The 13,504-nt window shown below is 36.5% G+C and overlaps 1 protein-coding gene across 2 annotated transcripts in view; it reads left to right on the top strand.

The window, feature by feature from the left end:
- ATXN10 (ataxin 10) overlaps nucleotides 1–10,290 on the top strand; it is a 181,968-nt gene extending 171,678 nt beyond the window's left edge. For both annotated transcript variants that reach the window (XM_030539598.1, XM_030539591.1), the window contains one exon: nucleotides 8,898–10,290. In XM_030539598.1, coding sequence (XP_030395458.1) covers nucleotides 8,898–9,088 — 191 coding nt within the window. In that variant the 3' untranslated portion in view covers nucleotides 9,089–10,290. The remainder of the gene's footprint in view (nucleotides 1–8,897) is intronic.
- Nucleotides 10,291–13,504: the final 3,214 nt, after the last annotated feature.

The raw sequence follows: 13,504 nt of genomic DNA, 5'->3' as shown, positions 1-13,504 counted from the left end.
TTTCAGGATCAAGAAGCTTTCTTAAACATTATAGAACATTATAGAACAATTGACTTTGGAGTATAGGTATATGTCAGGCTTTAAAAGAAACAAAGGTCAATCTGAAATTTTAGGAAATAATATTTTTGAAATGATCAAAATTAAACTGTTGTCAACTACCTAAATTTAAATGGATAAAGGAATCTTTAAAATATTTATGAATAAATGGTTTCCAAGTGTGTGGGTGGGTGAGAAGTCACTGTACAGAGAGCTGCTTCCCCTGTCTGCCCAACCCAGACCCCCCTGTGCCCAACCTGGTCCACCACCACCCCGCTGAGCCTCACCCCCCTGCACCTGGACCTCCCACCTCACTGAGCCTCATTCCCCCACACACCCAGACCTGCTCCCATGAAATCCTTCCCTCCCTCTGTGGTGCAGACCTTCCTGCAGCTCAGGGGAATTTTCTAGGGGTTGATCTGACAGAGCCCTGGCAGCTCTGTGCAGGGAAGGGGGAGGGGAAACTCCATCTCTGTCCTCCTCTCCCACCCACCTGGGACTAATGTCTGTGGAGGCCCCGGGGCATCCTCAGACCCGTTTCCCGCACCTGCCCAAACAGAGTATCTGAGCTGCTGGGAGGAATGAGTTAACACAGAAGCCATTTTCTGCAAGGAAGCAGAGAGAATCTGCAGAGGGAGTGGAGGCATTTTTCTTCTGCACCTCAGTGGCACAGATTTTCCCCAGGAGTACAATAAGACACAGTTTTTTAACAGTGAGAGTAATTGACCACTGGAACAAGTTACCTAGTGACATAGTGAATTCTCCATAATTTGAAGTCTTTAAATCAAGATTGGACATCTTTCTAAAAGATAGCCGATAACTCAATAGGAAGATTTGATGCAGGAATTACTGAGCGAGTATCTATAGCCTGGGTTATGCTGGTGGTCAGATTAGAATGATCATAATGGTCCCTTCTGGCCTTCAGATCTACCAATTTATGATAAATGCCTCCCTTGAAGAACTTGCATTTTAATTTAGACATACGTAATAACAAAAATTGGGCCGAAATTAGAAGCCATATATCTTGGGGAGGAGATGTACATTGGAATGTCAGAGGGAGAAATGGGTCAGAAGATGGAGATCATTTGCTGTATGGGATTAGGAAAGGTTCTAAGCATAGGGATAACATGAAAAAGCTGTAAATCCAATAGTAAGAGAAAGAGACCAAGTGAATTAAGGGGTGAATTAGGGATGGAAGTATAGGAAGAAATGTGCAGAGTTATGGGAAGTAGAAAAATATTTAAGTTCATCTCTTTTCTGTTTGATTACAAATTATTGAAACTGTTGTAGAAACAGTGAAATAGGTCTGCTATAAATCAGGCAGAGCTGCCATTTTTAATTTATAAACTATTAATGGTTTAAAATCTTCGTCAATACGAACTGTATTGTTCTAAAAATTGGTGTACAACATGAGCAGCCCAGAGTCAACTTCGTTTTATCAGTAAATGTTTTTTGTGGGCAAAAATTTGTAAATGGGATCTATTCGAAGTGCTACATGCTTGTCATCCCTTTTCCAGTCCTGTAGAGATCGGAATGCTAGGGATAAGTGCGTGCTGCAGAAGCCTTGATAATGCATATCACAGGAGGCTTTGCTGCCAAGCAGTAGGGGAGATTGCATAAGATAGCTAGTTTGGAGAGGGATAACCCTAACCTCTTGCTAATCTCTCAGAATAGTTTGGAGTCGGGAGAGGTCTTGATTCCTTGCCTGTTACACAAAGTTTAAAAACCTCACCTCTGGTAGTACGATCAGGGACAAATCCCTGTCAGAATCCCCTGAAATGTCCCTACCATTAGGCCCCTCATGGGTTTTCCTGCAGGAACCAGGGATCAAGCACTGGGTAACCATTCTGCTGTAGAAATTCCCCTGCAGTTCATACTGGAAATGAATATTAGTATAGTGGTTGTTTCTCTAACCGCCTGCTCCCATCTCCAATGTCACATTGGCTCTTAAACCAAACTGTTCCACTGTAGATGGGAGATACTTCTGCTGACCTAAATATTGGTATTTTCAGTTCTAATAGTTGTAGAATCAATTATCAAGTGTCTTTGCACATAAGTAAACCTATTGTTTGGGCTTATTAGGATCAGAAACATTTGTAACAACACGAGAGCGTTAAAAAAAATGGACAGTGTTACACACACTAAACATTGCTAAAATACACAAAATAATGGCAAACCAAAGTAAAAATGCTGTATAAAGCAAAAAAAAAAGACATTTTATTGAATTGTTACTATCTTTACGCGATAGTTGGGGCTGTGTGAAACTGTTGTAATCTACTCATAGGAAGAATTAAATAACTTGTAGTTCTTTGTAAAAGAATTGGCTTACAGTGAAGGACTAAAAGTCTGAGTGTCTGCTACATGTGATCAATCACAGCTTGTTGATCCAAACTGTGACTAATTGTGCCAGTAGCTGACTAGAAAACCTCTATAGTGGCAAAAAGAATTATCTTTCAAGTGACTGTGATAGAAAATGCCTGACAGGACTGAAAGACTTACGGGGAAAAGTGTTTTTCTTTTTTTTTTTGTTTTGTAGTCCAATCGCTTCTGTGAACAGAAGCGAGTCTTTTAATGTGACATTTCGTATTTTATTCTTGGCCATAGAACACCTAGAGACATGGATTATGAGCTGCAACTTAGCAGACACAGTTTAGCAAGTACTGTATTTAAATTTTTCTAGTTTCTAGCCATATAGCCCTGTTTCAAACAGGTTCTTTAAGAAGTTGAATTGCTCACATTTTTTGTTCTTTATATTTTGATTTTCTTGGTGGTGCTTTTTATGTTTTAAGTCAGTGGCTCTCGACCTTTCCGGACTACTGTATCCCTTCGAGGAGTCTGATTTGTCTTGCATATCCCCAAGTTTCACCTCATGTAAAAACTACTTGCTTACGAAATCAGACATTAAAATACAAAAGTGTTTTACTGAACAGTTGCTTCCTTTCTCATTTTTACCATATAATTATAAAATAAATCAATTTGAATATAAACATTGTACTTACATTTCAGTTTGTAGAATATAAAGCAGTATAAAACAAGTCATTGTAAGAAACATTCAAGTTTTTATTGACTTTGCCAGTGCTTTTTATGTAGCCTTTTGTAAAAGTAGACCACTCTAAATGAATGGATGTACAACCTATAAAGACCTCTGCATCCCCCAGGAGTACATGTACCGCTGCTTGAGAACCACTGTTTTAAGTCATGAAGGGAATATAAAGCATTTTTTATTATAAATCTTCAAATGTTCTATGTAGTTTCCTAATAAGGCATTTCTGTGTCTGTTCCTACTGTGCAGTTCATACTACTTAAATTATATAGCTGCTTCCAATTTCAGTGATATAATGGAACTAATATACAAAAGATGACATCTTCTTTTGCTCATTAGGCAAAAGGATATGTAAAAAGTAGAACTCCATCAATACCTATTATATATAGAAAAACATATTCAGTACAGTTTTGGGTTAAATTTATCATTTATTTATTGTATCCACACTTTATTTGGAAAATATGGTGCAAAGAATATTCCTGCTATGAAAGTGGTGACTGAATTATTACACTGCATTGAGAGAGTAATCAAGGACTTCTTTCTTGTAGAAAGTGCAGGAACTCTGCCCCATTACTGCTGCAAAGCGTAAAGCCTAGAGGTAAAGTCCTGGCCACGCTGAAGTCAATGGGAATCTTGTTAGATTTTCATCCTAAGTGTACAAAGGTAGAACTCTCCCTTGCACCTCTCTACCCCTCCCCCCCACCTCCCATCCCTGAATACCTAGAGAGTCTGGTACTATGCAGATCTTTTTGCTGAGGACAGTTTTCTATAGCATGCTAGGAATTTGTCAAGGAAGAAAACTTTATACACATCTACCCCGATATATCGCTGTACTCGGGAGCCAGAAAATCTTACCGAGTTATGTCAAACTTGCTTTGATGCACCGGAGTGTGCTGCCCCCTCCCCCACCCTGGGAGCGCTGCTTTACCACATTATATCCGAATTCGTGTTATATTGGGTCGTGTTATATCGGGGTAGAGGTGTATACTCAATATGTCATTTTAATGCCATCCATACTTTGACTCTGAAGGTTCCTTATTCCTTAAAAAAAAAAATTAAGAAACTGCCATACAATATATTTTAACCTAAGTGACTTAAACTCTGGGAAAAAAAACATTATAGTTTGAAAAATCTAAGAATTAAAAAGTATGAAAAGGACTTAAGAGAATTTATATAAATATTTAATTACTCCTTATTTATTATCTTATTCAGTTCTGTACATTAGCTAATGACAATATTAACATGTAAAAATTCAATATGTACATTTTGGAAGCCACCTCAACTCTGACCCACAAGATCCACTTACATACTTTCAATAAAGTATTATCATAAATTATTTACCTATTCAGAGAGACACAAGTGATTATATATAATAATAATTCCTAGTTACTATATAACACTTTGTCCATATTGCTCAAAGTGCTTTACAAAACAGTTCATAAGTACACCTCTACCTCGATATAACGCTGTCCTTGGGAGCTAAAAAATCTTACCACGTTATAGGTGAAACCGTGTTATATCGAACTTGCTTTGATCCACCGGAGTGCGCAGGCCCCCCTCTCCTCCCCCGGAGCACTGCTTTACTGCGTTATATCCAAATTCATGTTATATCGGGTGGTGTTATATCGAGGTATTGACTTTGCCAGTGCTTTTTATGTAGCCTTGTGGGCCATATGTCTTGTTGGTAGGAGTGGACTTGCCCCTAAGTTGTTAGAGAGCGAGAGGTAAACTGCTCTCTTCAATAATGCTGCTGATCTTTCACACCAAACACACTGAAATAATTCATTAGCAAGGTGGTGATTGCTTTCATAATGCATTTGTTTCCATGCCACACTACTACTTCTAACAAAAATTTAACCATACACCCTAGCAGAAATTTAGTGGGTACAATAAAAACACAGGGTGAAATTTTGTCCATCCCCCCCGAGTCAATGTCAACAATCCCCTTGAATTCAGTAGGGTCAAGATTTCACCCACATCATTTATAATATTAATTCAAGATAGCACAAATCTCATGGCACAGTGCAAGCTCATCTTTTTTCCCAGGTAATTGGAATTGTGGGTTGGCAAATTATTCAAGAGGGATTTGCAGTGGGTTATCTTAAGCAGCTACTTGAACTGCTGTATTTAGGATGACTGTTTTGGTTATGTTCAGGAAGCCTAGAGCATTTCTATAAATCAAACTAAATATTGGGGTCTGTGCATTAAATAGCTTCAGTTCAGAGAAGTTAGATAAATATGTGCAAACTAGATTTATCTTGAGTATACCTTGTATATTTTCATTTGTTGAGAAGTGAAATTCTCATAAAAGGAACAAGGATTTACTCTTTCCATTTCTCCCTTCTTTATATAGAATCTCCAGTGTGATAAAGATACTGCAATCTTCAGTTCCTTGCCTAACATTCATTAATTTGACACTTCAAAATGTACTGTTGAAAAGTCTAGACAACCCTACCAAATCAGATCTACCATGCTTGCTGCATTTTTTCTTTTATGTCGTTTCACAACAAACAGGCTCATGCTCTTATTTGTAGTAACTATGGAAACCTCAGAAGCTCTCTTTCTAAAGCTGAGTATACAATAAAGTGCTTAAAGTGTTGGAAGGATTAGAGACTTTAGAATATGTTTAATTTTCTCTCTATCTATCTGTCTTTGGAGAGGAACAAGAGGGTAATGTGCATATTAGCTAGGGACTCACTTTAATCTCTGCTGACACTTAAGTCTGTCTAGGTTTGCACACAGCCATCCAGGGGTCTCCCTCTCAGCATGCTAACAAGGAGAGTTATACATATTCATGGCTCTGAATCGTACAATGGAAAACCTGTGTAAGGAAAGGAGAAAGTTAGGAACAAGTGAAAATATTATTGAAACCATTTTGCAGCTTTAAGTATAGTGGTCACTAATGGCAAATCATGTGATGATGATAATGGGTTTCATCAGATAATTTTTATTGAGGGTATACTAGAAATTACATTGTCACAAATTAATTTGACATAGGGACAGTAGGAATCGATCACTTGCTCTAGAGTTAGCACACATTTTCAGGAAGTATGATAAGGAATTAATCTTATTACCATCTTCATGTCCTGTAATGGCAATGCAAAGAGTAATACAAATTTTAATTGTTTAAAAATACAATAAATCTCATATTCTAAAACAAACTATGGTTTGGCTCAGAAACATTACTACTTAAAAAAAAATTCGCCACCTTTCTCAACGGATCTGCTCCCTATGGATGATATATTCAGAGTCATATCTCAGAGGGAACTCAGTGGGTGAAATTCTGCTGCTATGGCATAGGCAGAGATGATGTGAGTGATGTCTTGCTTCACACAGTCCACTGGGGGAACATCATTTTACCTTCTGGTTCTATTTCTGGCCTCCGTTAAATGCCTTGAAATAGGGCTAGGGAAGTACTGCTGGACTGCGATCCTGATTCTCCTCCTTATCCACAGCATTCATTAGTTTGCATGCTTTCCCACTCGATTTTGTCCACTATTGTCATTAGTGCTGATGACTGAGATTCTACTTTACGTTTGGTTTAGTTTCCTTGGTATTTGATCAACTTATTTTATGTACTCATCTAACTGCAAAATTTGGTAACCCGCGGTGAGAGATGACCAGTTAATATATCTTTATATAACCATCATTGTTTGTACATTCATTTAACTGCTATAAAGACATGCTCACAAGAGAGAAACAGTGGATATTCTTCATTATTGAATTCCCATTTCAAGACCTTTGTTCTCCTTTATGGTTCTTCACCTACCTGCTCCCATGCTTCACCCAGGTCTTGATTTCCCAATCCCTTTCTGGCCCCATACAAATCTATCCACTGGGCAGAAATTCAAAAATGAAAGAGGAAGGTGGTGGTAAAAATCTTCTTCTGACTCTTTTAGGGAAAGGCCCTAAAAACTGCCATTTGTTGAACTTTTCAGTCTCTGTTCTCACAGTGCATTAATGTAGTAATAATAATAATAATAATTAATAATAATACACTGTTGAAAGGTAAAGGGCAGTTTTATTGATGCAACGCTAATTAAAATACAGGTATCAGTCATTGCTGCTATCCAAAAGATGTATAATTCTATGCCCTTGCTGGAGATTTCTCCTAGTCCAATTTTAGGGATGCTATACACAGTCAATCATATGTGACAAATGTACTATCACCTGATAAGTGTGTTTGTCTAGAATCCTTTGATTTATATGACATCAGTCTAGCTGCCTCTTTAGTCAGCCCTATCTAGCTGGGTACCATGTAAGGAGAAGAGCTAATGCTATTATTATTGTAAATCGTGTTTATTATGGTAGTGCCTAAAGACCAACCAATAATGGGCCCCATTGTGCTGGGCACCCCCTCATGAGTCCAGAGCCATCACTTGTTACCAGAAACCCTCTGATGTCATGAATTACTCATAACCCCTTAGTTTAGATCTGAAACACAGTGCCTGTCCAGAAGAGCTTGCTATCTATATAGTAAATGAAACAATGAATTCACATTACGGTGGCTCTTTTGGGTAATGTTGATAGCTAATTTGGCTCCTGAACCACTGGGGTCTGAGTATCTCTGTTTTAGGTTCTACCACAACAGAAATAATTAATAATAATTAATTGGACTTCCTTTTATCTTATGTTATGTTTTTGGCTGGGGTTCCTACCTTCCCCATACTGTTCCTCTTCTACTGCCATAGGCAGATGCCCATAGAAACATATTATATCTCTGTACTTAGACCCTGTCCAGCCCAAAAGACATCAAGGAGATGAGTAAATTATGTGCATCCTTCTATTATGTGTGAATGTACGTGTTGCAAATAATTGGTGCCCTACAGGCACATCCTTCTACATATGAAGCTTATATGAAATTATTCAGAATTGTTTGTCTCCCATGTGGGTGTTCCTGGAAAAAAATACCATAACATAGTTTTTCAACAACAGAATTGGGACTAACAGCTGACATTCATTTTTATGAAATATTTTAGTTCTCTTGGAAGATGCCAGATTAATATTGCTGGAAATTTAATTCCTCTGACATGTACCTCAATCCTAGCCAGAAGGGACTCACTTTAGAGTCAAATGAGTTGTTGCTTGTGTCCATACAAACATTAACATCTCTGCAGGAACTACCTACTAGTGGTCCTCTGGGTGTCACTGGGTTTTATGCTAGAGACCCAAGCACTAGGAACTGAACTTGTATAACTTTATCTAAATATTATGTTTCTTAAAAACAAGTCTCCTGTGTTACTAACACCACCATTTATCATTTATATGAACAATTTTAATACAAGAGCAATTAACTCTCTATTTATGTTTGTTTCCTTTTTTGAAAGTTTTCTCAATGTGTAAATGAAAATAGCCAGTCAGCTTCACTGTGTCTTGTTTGTAGCTAATTTCATGTTCAGGTTCTTGAGTGCACAATGCTGCAAAAATTGCAGTAAGATTTTTTTTTAGCTTTGTGTTAGAAATGTTCCTATGAGTTTCAATTAGATTTGGCTTTTTTAAAATTGTTTTTACAGAATTTGTGTGTCAAGGGAAGAAAGGGTGATCTGAAAGTGTCCCTTTTTTTTATTTTAGTAGGTGAATTGCCTTTTTTTTAATTCAAGATAAAACTTGGTTAACTTGACTAAAGTCAGTAGGACCTCATATGAGCTATGTTACTCATGTACAAGTGTTCGCAGGATCATACTGTTAAAGTATCTTTCTCTACTAAACTGCATTTTAAAAATCTTGGGGGGAGGGGAGGAGGAGGGTTCATTCCAGAATTAAAATGAGCATTCTGTTTTGTTTGTAAAATGAGAAATTCCTTAATTCTCTCCTATAGTTGTGAATCAGTGGGCCGTGTATGCCATCCGAAATCTCACTGAGCAAAACGAAAGAAACCAAGAGGTTATTGCACAGATGGAGCAGCAGGGACTGGCAGATAATTCCATCCTCAAGAATATGGGTTTGGAGATTGAGAAACGAGATGAGAACCTAATATTGAAATCTGTTCGAAAGACTCCGACTTCATGAGCAGTCCCATGTAAACTTTTTGAAGATTGTCACCAAGTAAAAAGAAGGATATTTCCCAAATAATACAGTATGAAGGCCCTGTTTGGATTTCCATTTCTATTTTTAAATTTTTTTTTGCAGTTTGAGTTCCAAACTACTGGAAGTGTTATGACCCTTTCCAGAGAAATTGTCAAACAGTGATCATTCACCACTGTGACACATGAACACCACAAATGCAAAAACCTTTTCAAACTGGAGATTGGCAGTAATTTCATTAATTCTTTGTTTTGCTAGTGAAAAAGTGTCATGAAGCCAGGAAACTGATTAATAGTTACTTATCTCATTTGTTATACCTGAAGATAATGATGGTTAAAAAAATCACTGTGAGATACCACTTCTGTGATGTGTTAAAAGCAGCAGCGCTGAATCAGTTCTAACTAGCTAGTTAGTAAATGTTGGTACTTCAAAAAATAAATCAGAATGTTTAAATATTGTATTTACATAATACAATGCCAGAGATTGGATGTATATAAATACTTCCTGAATTAAACACATACAATACTGCCTTCTGTGTATTTAAATTATTCGTAAGTTATCTTTTCTACCTTGTTATTTTCAGCCTTTTTATGCTGAGTGTGTTTAAAAACAAAGTTGAAGCTGTTGTGGCAACAGATGCTGCATTCCTCTGCTCTGGGACATGTCTATATTTTGGAGACTTGGATGTTTATTTGAATTTTATTTGTTCCTTTGGTTGGTAACTCAGCCCACTCTCCTTTTATTTTGCACTTCTCATGGGTTTTCTGAACTCTGGCAGACGGCTGAAGAGGTAGTTTCTCACTGTGATTAATTCTAGCAGTTTCTTTTCACCCCTCTGCCTTTCCAAAACATTGACAAAACTCATTTCCAGTTAATTAATTCAAGAGAGGCAGAAGAATGGAAAGCCCTGCCTCTTCATTTTAGGTACCCTCCTATATTGTTGTTGGACCCAGCCACCGTGGAATGTGGCATGAATGAGATGAGTGGAAGAAAAAGTGCATGATTAACTCTTCTTGTTCTGAACTGTTGCTTTAGAAATTAAGGAACATGGCTGTTGATGCATTAAGCAGAACAAAAGTTATTATCTAATGGTAATTTTGTTAAGTCTGTATATACTACTGCTATGAATGAATTCTGTTCTGTCCCACAAAAGGATCTTATTAAATTAAATTGCTCATGTTCAACTATCACTTCACTCATCACTTTATTTGGAATAATAAACTTTTGTCAATATAAATGTATTAGAGTTTAAACAACCATATTCAAAGGGAAAATGAATGTCGTTTTTTAAATGCTAAGACATTTATATTTATGCTTATCTGCATCCTAAATTATTGGGGGAAGCGGAAATCCTTCCATTTAAACACAAGATCTAGGTATTTATAGTGTTCACCTGACGTATCCATAGATTTGATGAGATTATTGTCCAGCAGTAGTGCACTCATTTTAGGCAATGTTTGGCTTTAGGCTAGGGGCTATGGAGCTGCAGCCTCTTTTAGTTCTTTAGCCATTCTGTGTAGTCAAATGTCGAAAAACACAAAGATAATCACATGCACAAAGGTAGGACTATCACTTCTCCTTTTTAATATAAACATCAAAGGGAGAAAAGGTTCTCTTTGATTTCAAAAGGCCAAATGTGTTGCATAAAGAAAAACAACAAAATAATAAATACCTTATTTGGGATTTTTAAATAATGTAGCAGAAAAGTGTCTGACAGCACACTGGAAGAATTTTTTTGAATTGTTTTATCTGTTGCATTCCAGTTTATAAAAGCTACGTAGGATATAGGATTCAGTACCACCTCTAGTTAAATGGCACAGGGAGTACTTTTTGTGTTCTTTGTGGCGTCTACTGTCAGTTTCCAGTTCCTTGATAACTCCCATAAAATTTACATGTCATGTTTAGGCTACAGCTTAGCTAGTAGTTAAATCGTTATTTAAGATCAGCTATATTTATCATCATTCATAGCACTGAAGTGTGACAACTCAGTTCTGTCATGCAGTTAAAAGAAAAAACTTTCAATTTTTAGGTTCTCAAAATAAATGTAGTGTTTTTCTGTAAAAGTAAATGGATTTAATCTTTAGTTTTTTATCTTAAAAACTTTAATGAAGGATTTGTTAAAGGTACTAGCACTTAAAAAATAAAATGGAAGTGTTTAAACTTACAATTCTAAAATCTCAAAAGATTGCCAGATTTATTTTAGAGAAACATTTACAGAATTTACATTAGATAATATATGCAGTGATGAAAATGTAAGATGAACAAAAATGCATACCTGACAGAAAATGAACTCTCTTTGCAAACAAAAATTCAAAGGATTTCTTTCTATTCTGGGTTATAAAGAGTTAAAATCTTGTCCACAAAGCAAATCCAGATAAATCTTTGGTTGTGGAATAAGCAGTGGGAGTTCCCTTTTCCTTTTAACCAGTTTGGAATAGACCCTTTTCTTAACTCAATGGTTGTATGCCCACCAATGGAATATACACAAACCCATAAGTATAAGGCAAATAATAACAAACACAAATAAATAAAAGGGTTTTTTGTGGTATTACATAATGGAGTAATAGTTGTGTTTTCTAAATGAGAAATGTAAGGCTTTCATAGTATAAAACATGCTGATTACTGTATTGTGAGTGGCTGGCTTTTGATTTCCCTGGATGGATTAATTCTCAGAACACAACAGCTTCCTTGTCCTCCTCCAATGGAGTTCCAGCCTCCAAGAGATTTGTTTTATATGCTAGAGGATTAATACAGCACACGAATCAGTTATTAAAAAAAAGCAAGCCATATTGAGTTTGTAGAGAGGCAAAGCAGTCAAATCAAGTCTTGTGACCATCTTATTGCTTTCAAGAACTTTCAAACAAAAGTGATCAGTTGTTTTGTCTATTTATTAAAAGTAAAGTGGGATTTTCATAGTAATGAGGGGATAGATTTTAACGGGGTTTTGCAAGTTGAGAGAAGTAGATTTGAATGTTTCCCAATTTTATTTCTTGATTGTATCCTGGATCATCTAATAATGTTGAGTTATATAGAACACATCAATATGTACATCATGAATTTCAAAAAAAAAAATTCAGACATTTAATGTAATGGCCACAACATTTATTCAATCGTTTGTCATTTTCTTTCTTGATATATTTTTTTGACCTTCCAAACAAATTAATCTCACTGATCTAATAAAGCAATTAAAACTGAATTTAGGTTCAATTTTGACAAAAACTGTTTTAAACACTTGAAGTCCCTCTTCTGTATGGTTTTGTTCTATGGTGACGTAGTTTGATATCCTCTTACAATATATTGTGTCGTAGTTTGACATCTCAAAATACATGAATAAATATTAAACTTGTCATCATATAAGGCTGCAGGGAAGGACCAAAAAGTATATATTTTCCCTGTTTTTAATTGTAAATGGCATTCTGAATATACAAATGACTTTTTTCAAAGTTTCAGTAATTATTCATTATAGAGTACACCTCATGTTTGTATTAGAAAGCTCCAGTTATTTAAATAACTGTTGTACATTTGAGAGATGCAAAATTTTGAACTCTGAGATTATCTCATGGGGTACAGGTGTCCATGCTATCTGAAGCAAAAACCCTAATTTGCAGAGTCCCCACGCTGCTGTCCAAGGTTCTGATAATGTCCGCTGCTTTTAAGAATAAGAAATTTTGTAATTCTTTATAAGACTTAAAATATAGCGAGTTCATATTTTTATTGGGGCTTTCCCAGTATTCCTCAGCAGTTTTTCACTGTATAACATGATTACAGTTCAGTAAGAATACAAATACAAATAGTATATTTTAATGCAGACACAAAAGTAGAATCATTCTTAGTTAATCACATATGAAAGATCTGTAGGCCATTGTGACCAGCTCCCTTATACTTAATTACAAGAGAGTCGTCATAGCAGGATCTGGTAGGGATGCCTATTTCTGAGGTTACCTAACACTTCCCATTATCAGACCCTGTTTCCCATTGTTTATAACTTTGCCAAAACTTCAACCATTCAGGCTAAAATTTTCCATGCCAGGTGTCTGCCTCATGCTGATTTTGTTGTTGTTGTGTCTTCTAAAATGGGTCAGCCATTTCCAAGAACAATTAGGGAAAACATTTTGCCCATGCTAAAAATATTCACGCAGTGGTTTTTTTGTTTGGTTGGCTTTTTGTGTGTAGTGTGTTTGTTCATTTTGAAAGGCCGAGTTATTTAACCCTTTGGAAAATCTCAGTTCACATTTGCTGGTTAGAGTTCAGCAGCTAAATTTTCTAAAGAGTCCATCTGCACTGGACGTGGTCCCACTCAGGGCTGCAGGGGCTAAGCAGGACACTTGCTCAGATTACTGCTATACTGGCCTCTGCAGGCTGGTAGGACACAGGCCATGGGAACTAACAGCAGGGCGGCTG

This window comes from Gopherus evgoodei, chromosome 1, assembly GCF_007399415.2.
Source record: "Gopherus evgoodei ecotype Sinaloan lineage chromosome 1, rGopEvg1_v1.p, whole genome shotgun sequence".
NCBI lineage: Eukaryota > Metazoa > Chordata > Testudines > Testudinidae > Gopherus > Gopherus evgoodei.
Note: the sequence above shows the minus strand (reverse complement) of the source record. Positions and strands in the feature narration are given on the sequence as shown.